We start from the raw sequence: 18905 nt of genomic DNA, 5'->3' as shown, positions 1-18905 counted from the left end.
TATCATTTACCCAAAGGTAATTCAGCATGCAATTCCTCAGCCTCTCGCACACCGCTTCGTCCGCCAATAGTCCTACATCCAACCTCCATTGCAGGCGCTGCTTGCTATTCATACTAACCTGCAGGTCAACCCAGTGCAGAGCATGGTCCGAGATCATAATCGCCGAATACCCCGTGTCCACCACCCCTGCCAGCAAGGCCCTACCCAAGACAAAGAAGTCAATTCGAGAGTACACCTTATGTACGTGGGAGTAGAAAGAAAACTCCTTCGCCCTCAGCTGCCTAAATCTCCATGGATCTACCCCTCCATCTGCTCCATGAACCCTTTCAGTTCCTTTGCCATTGCTGGCACCCTGCCCGTTCTCGAGCATGGCCAATCCAGACCGGGATCAATAACTGTATTAAAGTCCCCTCCCATGATCAGCTTGTGCGAGTTCAGGTCCGGTATCTTCCCTAGCATCCTCTTTATAAATTCTACGTCATCCCAATTTGGCGCATATACATTAACCAGCACTACCTTCATCCCCTGCAGCTTACCACTCACCATAATATATCGACCTCCCACATCCGAAACTATTCTGCCCACCTACTTATTGATCAAGATCGCAACCCCTCTAGTCTTTGTATCCAACGCGAGTGGAAAACCTGACTGATCCAGCCTTTCCTCAATCTAACCTGGTCCACTACTCTAAGGTGGGTCTCCTGCAACATTACTACGTCCACCTTCAATCCCCTCAGGTGCGCAAACACACGTGCCCTCTTAACCAGCCCATTTAACCCTCGAACATTCCAGGTGATCAGTCTAGTTGGGGGGGGGGGGGCAAAGTGCCCCCCCTCCGTCGATCAGCCATCCGATTCCTTGGGCCCGCCTCCAGCCCATGCGCCACACCTCCTCCAGCCCGCCCCTCGGCGGCTCCCGCCACCGTCCTACTCACTGTCCCTCCACCGAAGTCCCTCCCTCGTCAGAAGAACCACACACCCCTCCCCCCCTAGCAACACTACTCTAAAACCTAACCCATCTAATAAGCTAAACATATGCACACCCCCCACTGTGCTTCCGTGAGCCAGCTCACCCAGCTAGCTTGGTGGCCCCTTCCCCCGGCGCCAAAAGGTCTCCCACCTATTGTTCCCTCGCTCCCCTCCCCCCACTCGTACAAATACATTCCCTCATCTAACAATCCCCACACAAACACCCAGCAGCAAGAAAAAACACCACCCACCAAAACTCAAACAAGCACATCTCCACCCCACCAAAGTGCACATCAACGAAAAAGACATTGCCAACATCCACCGAAAAAAGAACCCGAAAACGAAAAAGAAACTTCCCCCCCCCCCCTCTCTTAAACAGAACTCAGAAATCGAAACTAAACCATAAGAGGAGACAAAACCAATTTAAAACAGAAAAAAAGGCCCAATATAGGCCAACAAGTTGCCTCAAAGTTCGAGAGTTCTCAGACCCCCACCAGTCCTTCTCTTTTCGCAAAGTCCAGCGCACCTTTGGGCGACTCAAAATAATGATGCTGGTCCTCATATGTGACCCAAAGACGAGCCTGATACAGCAGTCCGAACTTCACCTGTTTCTTGAAGAAGATTGACTTAACTTGGTTGAAGCCTGCCCTCTTCCTCGCCACCTCCACACTCAGGTCCTGGTACACTCGCAGGATACTGTTGTCCCACTTACAGCTCCGCGTTAGTTTGGTCTACCGAAGAATACATTCCTTGTCCAGGGACCTGTGGAATCTCACCACCATTGCCCTCGGACGGTCCCCTGCTCACGGCTTCCTCGCAAGCGCTCTATACGCCCTGTCCACTTCCAACAGTCGGGAGAATGCTCCCTCCCCCAGCAGCTTTCGAACATACTCGCTACGTATGCCCCAGCGTCTGCTCCCTCAGCCCCCTCTGGGAGCCCGACAATTTTTAAGTTCTGCCGGCGGGACCGATTCTCTAGGTCCTCCACCTTCTCCAAAAGCCTTTTCTGCTGGTCCCGAAGCATCCCCACCTCCAGCTCCACCGCTGTTTGATGTTCCTCCTGCTCAGCCAGCGCCTTCTCAACCTTCTGGATCGCCATATCCTGAGCGTCCAATCTACGCTCCAGCCGATCGATCGATTCTTTAATCGGGTCCATGCAGTCCCGTTCCTGCTTGGCAAAACCGTCCTGGATGACCTGCATCAACTGCTCCGTTGGTCGATGTGCCGCCACCCCAGGGGTCTGGTCCTCGGCCACGCTGTCTCCTGCTGCAGGTTCAACGCAGCGATTGCCTAACTTTTTATTTCTGCCTTTTTGTGCACTTCTGGTTCTTTTCTCCATACACCGATACGTGGAATCGGTGCCCAATTGCCTCAGCCTTCAAATTCACCGTTTAAAACCGGAAAGAAAGTCCACGGGAAAGGTCCAAAAGTCCGACCAGAGCGGGAGCCACCAAATGTGCGACTTACTCCTTCATAGCCGCCACCGGAAGTCGCGATTCATCGTGGTTCATACAAATGTGTTCACTCTGTTGCCTCTAACTTCAACACTGGACTGGACTCGACTTTGGCTTCTCAATAGTTTTTGGGAGATCACAGGAATTTAACACTCATCTTTCTTGTAAGTTTTATTGAACACTAATATCTATCAAACTGAAATCTGCACTCTCTACCCCACAGATGGACAAAGGCACCAGTTCCATGGGAACACCATCATCTCCAGGTCACAGGCACTCCTGACTTGGACAGAGCTCTGGTTTAACATTTCATTCAACAGATGGCTCCTCTGAGAGTGCTGCACTCGCTCAGTACTGCACTGGGGTGTCAGCCTAGATTTTGTGCCCAAGTCCCGGGAGTGGGCCTCGCCACCACAATCTTCTGATTCTGGGGTGTGTGAGCTATTGTCACTGGGCTGCACCTGGTACTGAGTTGTGCTGAGAATTTGCACTTAGTCACCCAGGGCTGAGAAATACTCGATGCTGAGATAAATCTCACAATTGCTGTGTAGATATTTGGCTGGAATTCTCATTTGTTTTTTTCTCTGTTTGAACTTCATATTGAATGTCTTTCTGATTTCACAGAATTGACCAGGACCAGCATGAACCAATGCAGCTTGAACAATTTAACAGGACAGGTATTTATCAGGATGGGACTGTTTGATAATGGGCTGGAGCTTGAGATACCGAGACTGTTGCCAGTGCAGACCAGGCAAAGAGGAGATTAAAGAGGGGTTTACAAATTATGAAGGATTTTTTTACCCTGAATATGAAAAATTGGTCCAGTATTTGTGGTTGGAATGACAATGAACCTATCAGCATTCATCATCAATGCTGTCTAAAACTGGTACCAATGTCTGCTGGCTGTACGTGCGCAGATAAACAGGGAAATCTGAAAGTTGCTCTCAATGGTAACATAGAAACATAAAAAATAGGAGTAGGAGTGGGCCATTCGGCCCATTGAGCCTGCCCTACCATTCAGTCTGAGCTGATCCTCTATCTCAAAGCCATATTCGCACCCTCTCTCCCTAACCCTTGATGTCTTTAGTGTCATGGGGCGGGATTTACCAGCAACCCCACCACGTATTTCTCGACGGTGGAGTAAGATCTACCGATCCTGCCGTTGTCAATGAAATGAAATGAAAATGAAATGAAAATCGCTTATTGTCGCGAGTAGGCTTCAATGAAGTTACTGTGAAAAGCCCCTAGTCGCCACATTCCGGCGCCTGTTCGGGGAGGCTGGTACGGGAATTGAACCGTGCTGCTGGCCTGCCTTGGTCTGCTTTAAAAGCCAGCGATTTAGCCCAGTGTGCTAAACCAGCCCCAATGGGATTTCCCGTTGACTGCACCCCTCGTCACTGGGAAACCCATGCGCTGGTGTGGGACCAGAATATCCCACCGATGTGAATCCGGTAAATCCCACCTGAAAAATCTATCCATTTCTATCTGAAATACGTGCACTGACTTGGCTTCCATAGCCTTCCGTGGCGGAGAATTCCACAGGTTCACCACAGTGAAGAAATTTCTCCTCCGCTCAGTTCTAAATGGCCAACCCCATATCCTGAGGCTGTGACCCCTTGTTCTCCCAACCACCACCCCGAACCCACGACCCCCAGCCAGAAGGAACATCATCCCTGTATCCAGTCTGTCCGGCCCTGTCAGAATTTTATACATTTCTCGGAGATCACCCTGTCATTCTTCTAAACATCCAGTGAATACAGTCGACCCAATCTCTCCTCGTACAACAATCCTGCCATTCCAAGAACCAGTCTGGTGAATTGTCGCTGCACTCCCTCTGTGGCAAGTATATTTTTTCTAAAGTAAGGAGACAACACCTGCACACACAAACTGCGGATTATTTTTTCTCTTTGGTTAGACACTTAAAAAATATTTTAAAAAGCAACATAACTTCATTTGGTTTTCCTACAAAAAAGATCAGTTGAGAAAATCCTTCACAGAACGATGCACTGCCCACAGGACGTGACCACAAGGTTCACAAAAAATTATGCTTCAGTTGCGTATGTGTGAATATTGATGTTCTATCCATGCACGTGTTGACATGTATAATCCGTGTGTCCGTCTGATTGAATAAGACTATTCACAGCCCCATCATCCAGAGTACCTCCATAACAAGGCCCACCTCTAACCCTCCGCATACCTGTTGTTTAGACGCTTGCCTTTCTTATCTCCAGGCACGTCTACCTACCTAACACTATCCTAATTTGTGCCAGTGTCTGCTCTCCTATCACCGCTGCGCTTGCTGACAGACATTGGCACCCAGTCCAATGATGTCTGATTTTAAAATTGTCATTCCTGTGTTCAAATCACCTCCATGGCCTCGTCCCTCCTGATCTCTGTAACCTCCTCCAAACCTACAGCCTCTGGGATCTCTGTGCCCCTCCAATTCTGGTCTCTTGAAAACCCCAGAATCCTTTTACTCCATCATCAGGGGCCACGAGGAAGTCTCTCCCTCAACTTCTCAGCCTCTCTGTTCCTCTTTCCTTTTTACCCTGTTCGGGTACACTGAGGAAGAATTCAGAATGTCAAATTCACCTAACAAACCCATCTTTCGGGACTTGTGGGAGTAAACCGGAGCACCCGGAGAAAACCCACATAGCCACGCAGACACCAGGAGAATGTGCAGACTCCGCACAGACAGTGACCCAAATGAGAATCAAACCTGGGACCCTGCCACTTTGAAGCAACAGTGCTAACCACTGTGTTACCGTGCCACCCCACATTCCCTGAAATCACTCCTTAGGTCACTCCTTAAAAATTAAATTTTGCCACTGCCATATTTCAAGCTTTAGGTCACCTACCCTTTTATCACTTTTATATGGTGCGGCGTTATATTTTGACTGGGGTCTCTGGACATGCTTTAGTATGTTCAATGAGAGTTGAATGAAATGAAATGAAAATCGCTTATTGTCACAAGTAGGCTTCAATGAAGTTACTGTGAAAAGCCCCTAGTCGCCACATTCCAGCGTCTGTTCGGGGAGGCTGTTACGGGAATTGAACCAGGCTGCTGACCTGCCTTGGTCTGCTTTCAAAGCCAGCGATTTAGCCTGTGTACCTTTATGTAATACATGAATCTGCTTGACCTGCTCATGTTTTTACACAATTAGGGCAGAATTTTCCACATATCCCACGGCGTGTTTGCGGCGGCGGAGGTTGCCCGCCATTGGCTGGTGGGAGGATCTTCCAGTCTCGCCTCTGTCAAAAGGGTTTTCAATAGTTCACGACCTCGACCTGCGGCTGGGGGGGGGGACAGCTGGAAAGCCCCACCCATGGTATCTATGGAACAGTGTACTGGCCTCAGGAGATATTGTGAGACGAGCAATTCTTAATGAACTGATGTTAACCATCTGTCTCGGGAAGATTTTGACACCTCTCTTTTCTTCTTCACACAGACATCCCATTCTGCATTCCAAACATTTTGTTCACAGATGAACTCGATCGCCAACCTGATTAATGGTCAGTGGCAGAATCAGAGTGGAACGCCCCCTTTGCAGGTCAGTCGTGGCACATTACTTGCGACTCAATTAGTGCATAAGAACCTAAGTGTAAGTCATCCGGTCCCTCAAGCCTGCTTCGTCTTCCAATAGGATCATGGCCTTAAGCTCTGTTCCTGTCTGCCTCCCCGAGAAACCTTCACTCCCACAAATTCATTTTACTCACCAATCTGACCAAAGCCTTTCATTCAGTAAATCGTGGGGCTCTATATGGGTTGTGCTCCAAAGATTTTCATGTTCAAGAAACTTGATCACAATCCTGCGAAGGTGTACAAGATTATGAGGAGCATGGTCAGGGTGGATAAGGAACAGCTGTTCCCCTTAGTTTCTTTTAATTTTTCCAATTAATGGTGAACTTAGCGTGGCCAGGAGGGGCAGGTGGCAGGGTTGGGGGCGGCAGTTGGGTTGGAGGAGTTGGTCAAAGGGATACGGAACACGCAGGCGGGGAAGGCACCGGGGCCGGATGGGTTCCCGGTTGAATTTTACAAGAAGTATTCGGACCTGCTGGGCTCGCTGTTGGTAAGGACCTTCAACGAGGCAAGGGAAGTGGGGGCCCTGCCCCCGACTATGTCTAGAGCGCTGATTTCCCTGATCCTGAAGTGGGACAAGGATCCCCTACAGTGTGGGTCATATCGGCCGATCTCACTCCTAAATGTAGATGCAAAGTTGCTGGCAAAGATTTTTGCCATGAGGATAGAGGACTGTGTGCCGCAGGTCATACACGAGGATCAGACGGGGTTCATGAAAGTGAGGCAGTTGAATATTAATGTACGGAGGCTCTTGAATGTTATAATGATGCCGGCGATGGAAGGGGAGGCGGAGATAGTGGCCGTGATGGATGCGGAGAAGACCTTTGATAGGGTGGAATGGGGGTACCTGTGGGAGGTGTTGAAAAGGTTCGGGGTCGGAGAGGGGTTCGTCAGGTGGGTGAGGCTGCTATATGAGGCCCCGGTGGCGAGTGCGGCCACAAACAGAAGGAGGTCAGAGTATTTCCGGCTACACCGGGGGACGAGGCAGGGGTGTCCCCTGTGTCCCCTGCTCTTTGCGCTGGTGATTGAGCCCCTGGCCATGGCGTTGAGGGAATCGAGGAACTGGAGGGAGCTGGTGTGGGGTGGGGAGGAGCATCGGGTGTCGCTCTATGCAGATGATTTGCTGCTGTATGTAGCGGACCCGGTGGGGGGAATGCCAGAGGTGATGATGATCCTTGGGGAGTTTGGAGATTTCTCTGGGTACAAGCTTAATATGGGGAAGAACGAGTTGTTCGTGGTGCACCCAGGGCACCAGGAGAGGGGGATTGGTGAGCTCCCGCTAAAAAGGGGGGAGAGGAGTTTCAGGTACCTGGGGGTCCAGGTGGCTAGGAGCTGGGGGGCCCTACATAAGCTTAACTTCACAAGGCTGGTGGAGCAGATGGAGGAGGAGTTTAAGAGGTGGGATGTGCTGCCACTCTCCCTGGCGGGTAGGGTGCAGTCAGTTAAAATGACGGTGCTCCCGAGGTTTTTGTTCCTGTTCCAATGCTCATCCCTAAGGCCTTCTTCAGGCGGGTTAACAGGAGCGTTATGGGGTTTGTGTGGGTGCAGAAGATCCCGAGGGTGAGAAGGGTGTTCCTGGAGCGATGCAGGGATAGGGGGGGGTTGGCGCTGCCTAACCTCTGTGGGTATTATTGGGCCGCCAATGTGGCGATGGGGCGTAAGTGGGTGATGGAGGGGGATGAGGTGGCATGGAAGAGGCTGGAGGTGGCGTCCTGTGTGGGCATGAGCCTGGAGGCGCTGGTGACGGCACTGCTGCCGCTTCCTCCAACGAGGTATACCACGAGCCCGGTGGTGGCGGCTACCCTCAAATTCTGGGGACAATTGAGACGTCACAGGGGGGAGGTGGGGGCCTCGGTGTGGGCCCCGATTCGGGGGAACTACCGGTTTGTCCCGGGAGGATGGACGGAGGGTTCCTGAGCAGGCACAGGGCAGGTATTAGAAGGATGGGGGATCTGTTTGTGGACGGGAAGTTCGCGAGCCTGGGTGAGCTGGAGGAGAAGTTCGGGCTCCCACCAGGGAACACCTTCAGATCTATGCAGGTAAGGGCGTTTGTTCGGCGGCAGGTGGTGGAGTTCCCACTGTTGCCGCCACGCAGGGTCCAGGACAGGGTACTGTCAGGGGTGTGGGTTGGAGAGGGGAGGATCTCGGCAACGTATCAGGTGATGCAGGAGGAAGAGGAGGCCTCGATGGAGGAGCTAAAGAGTAACTGGGAGGAGGAGTCGGGTGAGGAGATTGACGAGGGGACGTGGGCGGATGCCCTGGGGAGAGTGAGCTCTTCCTCCTCTTGCGTGAGGCTCAACCTCATACAATTTAAGGTGCTGCATAAGGCTCACATGGCCGGGGCAAGGATAAGCCGGTTCTTTGGGTGCAAGGACAGGTGTGTTAGGTGCTCAGGGAGCCCAGCAAACCACACTCACATGTTATGGGCGTGCCCAACGCTGGAGGACTTTTGGAAGGGTGTAGCGAGGACGGTGTCGAGGGTGGTAGGTTCCAGAGTCAAGCCGGGCTGGGGGCTCGCAATATTTGGGGTGGCAGAGGAGCCGGGAGTGCAGGAGGCGAAAGGGGCCGGTATTCTGGCATTTGCGTTCCTGGTAGCCCGGCAAAGGATTCTTCTTCAGTGGAAGGATGCGAGGCCCCCAAGTGTGGAACCCTGGATCAACGATATGGCGGGGTTTCTTAAATTGGAGTGGGCGGGGGGGTGGGGGGGGGTTGTTCTTTTCTTTCTATATTTTGTTGTTGATATTTTGTGAAAATTTGAATAAAAATTATTTAAAAAGAAAACTTAGCGTGGCCAATCCAACTACTCTGCACATCTTTGGGTTGTGAAGGTGAGACCCTCACAGACACAGGGAGAATGTGCAAACTTCACATGGACAGCGACCCGGGGCCAGGATTGAACCCGAGTCGACGGCACCGTGAGGCAGTAGTGCTAACCATTGTGTCACCTTTATGTCCCCTCATTCCGCTTAGTTGAAGGGTCAGTCACAAGTGGCCATAGGTTCAAGGTGAGGGGCAGTAGGTTTCGGGGGTGTTATGGGCCAGGGTTTAGAAAACTCCAAAGTACATCATGGAGTTTACCTGACCTACAACTTTTAATAGATTCTGGTTATGAGGAGCACAAGGGTGTACTTTCCAGGTGTTATGCAACAGAGAGCTTCAGTATTTTTAAACAAAACAATGTTTATTCTATGAATTCAGTTAACATTTTATCAACACACAGTAAACATTTTATCAACTACCAACATAAATACCCCCCCCCCCCCACAGATGCAGTCCTCTCTATGTAACCCTTAATAACTTTCCTAACAACATCCATAAGCCAAACACCCTTTTTAACAAAGCACTAGGTATAAAGTCTTTACACAAGACAGTTATCACTTTCAAATTATCAAGTGATCTGGACACCTTTTAAAATACAGAGAGAGAGACCTTCCTTGTCTGAATTCAGCTTTTAACTGTCTAACATGAACGCAAAACATAAAGCCACAAACAGCTTCCAGCTCAAAATGAAAGTAAAAGCCAGAGCCACAACCCAGCTCCATCCACACAATGGCATCACTGCAGCTATTTGATAAACACCCATTTCTTAAAGGTACACTCCCATGACAGGGGATGTGAGGAAAAACAATTTACCCAGAGGGTGGTGATGATCTGGAATGCACTGCCTGGGAGGGTGGTAGAGGTGGATTGCGTCACATCCTTTAAAAAATGCCTGGGTTAGCACTTGGCACGTCATAACATTAAATAATAATAATAATCACTTATTGTCACAAGTTAGCTTCAATGAAGTTACTGTGAAAAGCCCCTAGTCGCTACATTCCGGCGCCTGTTCAGGGAGGCCGGTATGAAATTGAACCCGCGCTGCTGGCCTTGTTCTACATTACAAGCCAGCTGTTTAGCCCACTGTACCAAACCAGCCACCAATTCAAGGCTATGGGCCAAGTGCTGGCAAATGGGATTAGGTATACAGGTCAGGTGTTGTTTATGTACTCGATGTGGTCCTCTTCTGCACTGTGTATTTCTGTCATTCTTCTGTGATGCAGTGAATTGATTCATGCTGATTTGAGTGCACGTGAGGTGAGTAGGAGATCTGCCTGCAAATCTGAACCGGGGTCAGACAAGTCTGTGTGATAGCCCCCCCCCCAGCCTATTTACAACCTCCCCCCTCCCAGTCTATTTACAATCTACCTGGCAGTGCCTATTCGCCTCTTCAAAGGTCAAAATTTCATTAGTATTGCCTCCACCCCATCCTCAGATTCAAGCAAACAATGGATGTCCTTCCTGAAACCAGCTTCACAAGCGTCCAGGCAGAACTCAGCAAAAATCAACTTTGATGGACTGAGGCTTGTGGTAGTATGTATTGGGGGTCATGTGGAACTGGAAGCCCTAATGTCATTGGCTGACAGATCCCGGGTCCTGGTTGGCCGTTGACCTCTAGCTCCGCCCTGAAGGCGGAGCATAAGAAGCCGGAGTCTTCCCCCGCAGGCCAGTTTACTATCGAGCTGCGGGGGAACAGACACGCTTAATAAAGCCTCATCGACTTCACTCTATTCGTCTCACGGAGTCTTTGTGCGCTACAATTTATTAAGCGTGCCTAAAAAGGACAATGGAGCTCAGGATCATTCCGGAATGCCTGAGGATCAGCCCCCACGCAGTGAACGCGGCAGCAGCCTTCAAGCACTGGCAGACTTGCTTCGAGGCCTACCTCAGAACGACCACCAGCCGGGTCTCAGAAGACCAAAAACTGCAGGTCCTGCACTCGAGGGTGAGCACGGAGATTTTCTCCCTCATCGAAGACTCGGAGGATTTCCAGACGGCGTTCGCAGCACTGAAAAGTCTCTATGTCCGCCCAGTTAACCAAATCTACGCTCGCTACCAGCTCGCGACGAGACGACAAGCTCCCGGAGAATCGATGGACGAATTCTACGCCGCGCTGCTGATTTTGGGACGAGCCTGCAGCTGCCCGTCGGTGAACGCAAACGAACACACGGACATGTTAATGCGCGATGCTTTTGTGGCAGGTATGCAATCCTCCCAAATCCGCCAAAGACTTCTAGAAAAAGAGTCGCTAGGACTCTCAGAGGCACGGGCCCCAGCAGCCTCCCTAGACGTGGCCGCGCGTAATACCCGCGCCGACGGCCCCGACCGCGCGGCAACCCATTGGGCCCTGTACGTACCCGTCGCGGCAAACCCCCTACCCCCCCGCCCCGGGCACCCCACAGGCTTGCGTGGTCCAAACGCCGAGTCGCACCGGGGGCGCCCGCTGTTACTTCTGCGCTGCCCGGCCCGCGCAGCTATCTGCAAAAGCTGCGGGAAAAAGGGCCATTATGCGGTTGTGTGCCGGTCCCGCGAGGTCGCCGCTGTCCCGGGAGCACAGGGAGCCCTGCAAGCAGTTTACACGCCCCAACCCCCCCAGCACGCCATGTACGACCCGCAGGCGCAGCCGCTCTGGGTCCCGACCACCGCGGTCCCGGGAGTACTGGGAGCTCTGCACGCCGCTTACGCTCCCCAACCCCCCTCCCCGCAGCCTATGTATGACCCGCCGCCGGTGCTACCGCTTTGGGTCCCGGCCAACACTCTCCACGGAGAGGAGGGAGTTTTGCGCGTCCCTAACGCCACCCTAACCCCCACCCCACGCCTGACCCGCCGGCGCCACCTATTTGGGCCCGACCACCGCTGTCCCCGGTGAGAGAGCTCCGTGCGGTCCTAGCGCTCGCGGTCCTAGCGCTCGCGGTCCTAGCGCTCGCGGTCCTAGCGCTCCCCAGCCCCCCCAGCACACCATGTGCGACCCGCAGACGCCGCCATTTTGGGTCCCGGCCACCACGAGGGGAGGAGGGGCGCCGATGTGCGACCCGCAGACGCCGCCATTTTGGGTGCCGGCCACCACGAGGGGTGGAGGGGCACCGCCATCTTGGACCGCCCCAGACCTGTACGACGCGTGGGGGCGGCCATTTTGTCCACCCCGCCGCCATCTTGTGACCCCCAGCCACGTGCGATGTATGGGGGCGGCCATTTTGTCCATCCCGTCGCCATCTTGGACGGCAACAACGGACCCCACACCACTACTACAACCACGGCTTGCTTCAATTACGCTCAATCAAGCTCGGCCCCGGACACTCCAGACGACGAGGGGCGACCTGATAGAGGTATACAAAATTATGAGGGGCATAGACAGAGTGGATAGTCAGAGGCTTTTCCCCAGGGTAGAGGGGTCAATTACTAGGGGGCATAGGTTTAAGGTGAGAGGGGCAAAGTTTAGAGTAGATGTACGAGGCAAGTTTTTTACGCAGAGGGTAGTGGGTGCCTGGAACTCACTACCGGAGGAGGTAGTGGAGGCAGGGACGATAGGGACATTTAAGGGGCATCTTGACAAATATATGAATAGGATGGGAATAGAAGGATACGGACCCAGGAAGTGTAGAAGATTGTAGTTTAGTCGGGCAGTATGGTCGGCACGGGCTTGGAGGGCCGAAGGGCCTGTTCCTGTGCTGTACATTTCTTTGTTCTTTGTTCTTTGACGACGACAATGGTGCTAATAAACGGCCACGAGACGCCATGCCTAGTCGACTCCGGGAGCACGGAGAGCTTTATACACCCCGACACGGTAAGACGCTGTTCCTTGACCACCTATCCCAGCGCACAAAAGATTTCCCTAGCTGCAGGATCCCACTCCGTACAGATCCAGGGATTCTGCATAGTTACCCTAATGGTGCAGGGGAGGGAGTTCAAAAACTACAAACTAAACATCCTTCCCCAACTCTGTGCCCCCACCTTGCTGGGATTAGATTTCCAATGCAATCTACAGAGCCTTACGTTCAAATTCGGCGGCCCCATACCCCCACTCACTATCTGCGGCCTCGCAACCCTCAAGGTGCAACCCCCGTCCTTGTTTGCGAACCTCACCCCGGATTGCAAACCCGTCGCCACTAGGAGCAGACGGTACAGCGCCCAGGACCGGACCTTCATTCGGTCCGAAGTCCAGCGGCTACTAAAGGAGGGCATAATCCAGGCCAGCAATAGTCCCTGGAGAGCGCAGGTGGTCGTAGTGAAGACAGGGGAGAAACAAAGGATGGTAATTGACTATAGCCAGACCATCAATAGGTACACACAATTAGACGCGTACCCTCTCCCCCGCATATCCGACATGGTCAACCGGATTGCCCAATATAAAGTCTTCTCCACCGTGGACCTCAAGTCCGCCTACCATCAGCTCCCCATCCACCCAAGTGACCGCAAGTACACAGCCTTCGAGGCAGACGGGCGATTATACCATTTCCTATGGGTCCCTTTTGGCGTCACAAACGGGGTCTCGGTCTTCCAACGGGAGATGGACCAAATGGTTGATCAACATGGGTTGCGGGCCACGTTCCCGTATCTCGACAATGTAACCATCTGCGGCCACGATCAGCAGGACCACGACGCCAACCTCCAAAAATTCCTCCAGACCGCCAAAGCCTTGAACCTCACATACAACGAGGACAAGTGCGTTTTTAGCACCGATCGGCTAGCCATTCTGGGCTACGTAGTGCGCAATGGGATAATAGGCCCCGACCCCGAACGTATGCGCGCACTCATGGAATTCCCCCTCCCGCACTGCCCAAAAGCCCTGAAACGCTGATTGGGGTTCTTTTCATACTACGCCCAGTGGGTCCCCCAGTACGCAGACAAGGCCCGCCCCCTAATACAGACCACGACCTTCCCTCTGTCGACAGAGGCTTGCCAGGCCTTCAGCCGCATCAAAGCGGATATCGCAAAGGCCACGATGCGCGCCATCGACGAGTCCCTCCCCTTCCAGGTCGAGAGCGACGCCTCCGACGTAGCTCTAGCGGCCACCCTTAACCAAGCGGGCAGACCCGTGGCCTTTTTCTCCCGGACCCTCCACGTCTCAGAAATCCGCCACTCTTCAGTAGAAAAGGAAGCCCAAGCCATAGTGGAAGCTGTGCGACATTGGAGGCATTACCTGGCCGGCAGGAGATTCACTCTCCTCACGGACCAACGGTCGGTAGCCTTCATGTTCGATAATGCACTGCGGGGCAAAATCAAAAACGACAAGATCTTAAGGTGGAGGATCGAGCTCTCCACCTTCAACTATGAGATTTTGTATCGTCCCGGAAAGCTGAACGAGCCGTCCGATGCCCTATCCCGCGGCACATGTGCCAACGCACAAATTAACCGCCTCCAAACCCTCCACGAGGACCTCTGCCACCCGGGGGCCACTCGGTTTTACCACTTCATCAAGTCCCGCAATCTCCCATACCCTTTAGAGGAGGTCCGTACAGTCACAAGGGACTGCCACATCTGCGCGGAATGCAAGCCGCATTTTTTCAGGCCAGATGGAGCGCACCTGATTAAGGCTTCCCGCCCCTTTGAACGCCTCAGTCTCGATTTCAAAGGGCCCCTCCTCTCCACCGACCGCAACGCATATTTTCTTAATGTGGTGGACGAATACTCCCGCTTCCCTTTTGCCATTCCCTGTTCTGACATGACCGCGGCCACAGTCATTAAAGCCCAGAACAGCATCTTCACACTGTTCGGTTACCCCGCTTACGTACACAGCGACAGGGGGTCCTCTTTCATGAGTGACGAGCTGCGCCAGTTCCTGCTCAGCAAGGGCATAGCCTCAAGCAGGACAATCAGCTACAACCCCTGGGGGAACGGGCAAGTAGAGAGGGAGAACGGCACGGTCTGGAAGGCCGTCCTACTGGCCCTATGGTCCAGGGACCTCCCAGTTTCACGGTGGCAGGAGGTCCTCCCGGACGCTCTCCACTCCATCCGGTCGTTATTATGTACGAGCACTAATCAAACGCCTCATGAGCGTCTCCTTGTTTTCCCTAGGAGGTCCTCCTCTGGAACGTCGCTGCCGACCTGGCTGGCGGCCCCAGGACCCATCCTGCTCCGAAAGCATGTGCGGGCACATAAGGCGGACCCGTTGGTCAAAAGGGTTCACCTCCTCCACGCGAACCCCCAGTACGCCTACGTGGAGTACCCCGACGGCCGACAGGACACGGTCTCCCTGCGGGATCTGGCGCCCGCCGGCAACACGCACACCCCCCCAACACCATCAACCCAACCGCCCCCCTTCCTGCCACCACCGCACCCCGCGACCGCCCCCTTCCCAGGAGGATCGGTTCCCCTCCCCTCAGCACCGACCAAGAATAAAGCCCAAGCTGAAACCGTAAGGCTCCTGGAGGCGACAACACCGGTACAAGCACCACCACCACCGGGGCCGAGGCGATCGACACGGACGACCAGACCACCCGACCGACTCGTGGCGTCGATCTAAAACTAAATATGGACTTTTCACAAGAACATTTTGCTTTTCTTCCCATACCCTCTGTAAATAGTTGCAACAGGACAAAATTGTACAATACTGTATTGCCTTGTGAATGTTTTTTTTCCTCCCAGGACCAGCCCTGTAAACCCTTACCACCATACGAAGCATCACCCCGCCGGGTTCATTTTTGACAAGGGGTGAATGTGGTAGTATGTATTGGGGGTCATGTGGGACTGGAAGCCCTAATGTCATTGGCTGACAGATCCCGGGTCCTGGTTGGCCGTTGACCTCTAGCTCCGCCCTGAAGGCGGAGTATAAGAAGCCGGAGTCTTCCCCCGCAGGCCAGTTTACTATCGAGCTGCGGGGGAACAGACACGCTTAATAAAGCCTCATCAACTTCACTCTATTCGTCTCACAGAGTCTTTGTGCGCTACAAGGCTGGAGGACTGAAAACCATCTACAGTCCTCCCGGTCCTGTTTTCTCAACTCTCAAAAGACCAGGGTTCCAGAGAAGGGAAAAGAAAATGTTTCACAGACACTCTGAAGCTCTCCTCAAAGCATAGCATCATTGACTGGGAGGAACTTGCAGCCGATCCTTGATAACAGTGACAACTTGTCTATCAAGCTTTTGTGTCACAACGTCATAATGATGAGGCAGAGTGGGAGAAAAGAAGGAACACTGACACTCTGAATCCCACTAGCATGTGGGTCGTCCTGCCCCGTGCTCAAAGATGGGCCGAATGGCCTCCTTCTGAATTGTATAGATTCTAAGTCATTCAAAGTCATGTGGATTGAGAATCGGCCTGTTCAGATACGTGAACAGTCAAAGCGGAAATTCACAACCCCGAGTAGCCTCAAATTGAGGCAGCTTCAGTGTGGATCAAAAATCTATCTAACTCAGCTTTGAATGTGTCCAATAGACCGGCTTCCGGGAAACAGAATGCCAAAGAATAGTGACCCCCTGAGAAAAATTCTTCCTCATCTCAGCAGCCCGTAGATCTAGGCTTCCCCCAAGAGGGAAACACCCTCTCAGTATCTACCTTAGCGAAACATCTCAGAATGTTTGTTTACACAGAGGGTGGTGAACGCCTGGAACTCGCTGCCGGGGGTGGTGGTGGAAGCAGGTACAATAGCGACATTTAAGAAGCATCTTGACAAATACATGAATAGGAGGGATACGGACTCCGGAAGTGCAGAAGGTTTAAGTTTAGACAGGCATCATGGTCAGCACAGGCTTGGAGGGTCGAAGGGCCTGTTCCTGTGCTGTTCTTATATATTTCAATAAGGTCACCCTCTGATTCTTCTAAATACCAAAGAGTGTAGGCCCAATCTGCTTAACCTTTCCTCAGGAATCCGCCTTGTGAACCCTTCCTGATCTACTCCCAAAGCAAGTATGTCCTTCCTTCCTTTCTGTAAGTGTAGTTACACTATCTGTGGTGACCGGCAAAGGCTTAGAAATAAATTTGAACTCCCAATTATTAACTGCAAGAACTACGCCACATGATTTCATGCTCAGACCAAAAGGTTTACCCGATAATTCCCAAAATGAGATTTCTTGGGATCATTCCACCACCATTCGACTAGGTGACCCGCTAGGTCCCCTTCAAGATCTCACCATAGTGGACTCCACAGTTCAAACTTGGGCCTCACTGGCTCCTTGCTCGGTGGCTTCGAGTCAGAAAACACCCTTGGATTCCGATAGTCCTCTGCTCTGGCTCCTGTGCTTAAAAGCCCTGACTTTTAGCAGGCTTCCCTCTTCTCACCCCAGTGACTTCCAAACACCAACTGCAACTAACTGTCCTGTGTGAAATCAGGAAGATCAGATCCGAAACAAAAGGATACATAACATAACATATTACCGTAGCAATGTGGCATTCCTGGGATGTTCCAGGCAGGAATTATTTTCAATTCTCCAACTTCCCCTTGGTTTGGGGAACAATTTATATCTTTAAGGAAGTCAACGGCATTCTTACCAGACCCACTGATTCGTGGAATCCCAAGAGTGAAGAAGGAGACCATTCATCCCATTGAGTCTGCACCAACCCTCCCAAAGAGCACCCCACCCAAGCCCACTCCCCCGCCCCATCCCCACAGCCTCACGTAACTTGCACAACTTTGGAAACTAAGGGACAATTTGCCATGGCCTAACCTGCACATTTTTGAACTGTGGGAGGAAACGGGAGCACCCGGAGTAAACCCACGCAGACACGAGGAGAATGTGTAAATTCCACACAGACAGTCACTCAAGGTTATAATCGAACCTGGGACCCATGTTCCTGGTGCTGTGAGGCAGCAGTGCTGCCCACTTTGCCACCATATTGCCATTACTGCCTTCACACCTCTAACTTTAAATTGTAATTATTTTAGGGGCGTTTACCAGCTTTTCAAACCAAGGGTTTCTTTCCCACTTATCTTACATTTAAAAATGAAATTCTCAAAACTGCAGATCGACCTCAAAAACATTTGAATCATAAAATTAAATATTCATGACAGTCTGGTCTCACCAATGCCCTGTACTGTTGTAAGTAGACATCCCTACTTTTGTACTCTATCTCCTTTGCAATAAAGGCCAACATTCCATTCACCTTCAGAATTACTTGCTGTACCTTGATACTAACATTTTTGATTCATGTTCAAGGACAGCCAGGTACCTCTGTGCCTCAGCATTCTGCAAAATCTCTCCATTTAAACAATATTCTGTTATCTATTTACGCAAACTGGAGGAGCAGCACCTCATCGACCAATAATGCACATGACAGCCTTCGGGGCTTAACACCGAGTCCATCAACTTTAGACTGTGAACTCTCTCCTCCACCTTCACCCCATTTTTCTTTCTATCAATTTATTTCCATTTCTTCCATCGGTCTGTTGTTCCCTCGCCATTGTCCCCTCCCCCACCCCATCCCACTTGGGCCATCTGTTCCCTGTTCCTGGTTGTCCTTTGACACACTGCTCACCTTTGTTCTGCCATTAACACATTCTGATCTCTTAGTGTTCCACTAGCAGCGCCCTTCTTAGCCTTGACCACCTCCATTTACATTCAGTTTGTCTTTCTGTCCACAACATCTTTGTCAATTCTCCACCTAACGTGGAGCCCCACCACTTCACCCACCCACCCCCTCCACAACAGTGTAAATCTGACCCTATTTCCAGTTCTCTCCAGCTTTGACAAAGAGTCATCCAGACTCAAAATGATGTGGAGATGCCGGCGTTGGACTGGGGTGAGCACAGTAAGAAGTCTTACAATTCACCCCTCACCATCTGGCCTGGGCTTGCAAAATCCTACCAACTGTCCTGGCTTGAGACAATTCACACCTCTTTAACCTGGGGTTACCCCTATCTCTGGATCTGTAAACACTTAATTAACTGCAAATGCTCGCATTCTAAGCATTGTCTTGCGTCTTTGACTTTGTCTATATATATGTTTCTGGAACATACCTCTTCATTCACCTGAGGAAGGAGCAGTGCTCCGAAAGCTAGTGTTTGAAACAAACATGTTGGACTTTAACCTGGTGTTACCAGACTCAAAATGTTAGCTCCCTTCTCCTTCCACAGATGCTGTCCGACATGCTGAGGTTGTCCGGTATTTTCTGTTTTTGTTCCTGTTATCTAGTCTTCCCACCAGAATG

General features: G+C 51.7%; 1 protein-coding gene across 1 annotated transcript in view; it reads left to right on the top strand.

Annotated features, from left to right (window-relative positions):
- LOC140403311 (adhesion G protein-coupled receptor E1-like) overlaps positions 1–18905 on the top strand; it is a 331002-nt gene that overhangs the window by 225826 nt on the left and 86271 nt on the right. Inside the window, exons 11-12 of the mRNA XM_072491155.1 lie at positions 3047–3099; positions 5872–5973. Of these exons, the coding sequence (XP_072347256.1) occupies positions 3047–3099; positions 5872–5973 (155 nt within the window). The remainder of the gene's footprint in view (positions 1–3046; positions 3100–5871; positions 5974–18905) is intronic.

Source organism: Scyliorhinus torazame, chromosome 27, assembly GCF_047496885.1.
Source record: "Scyliorhinus torazame isolate Kashiwa2021f chromosome 27, sScyTor2.1, whole genome shotgun sequence".
NCBI lineage: Eukaryota > Metazoa > Chordata > Chondrichthyes > Carcharhiniformes > Scyliorhinidae > Scyliorhinus > Scyliorhinus torazame.
This window is presented reverse-complemented; position numbering and strand designations above follow the sequence as displayed.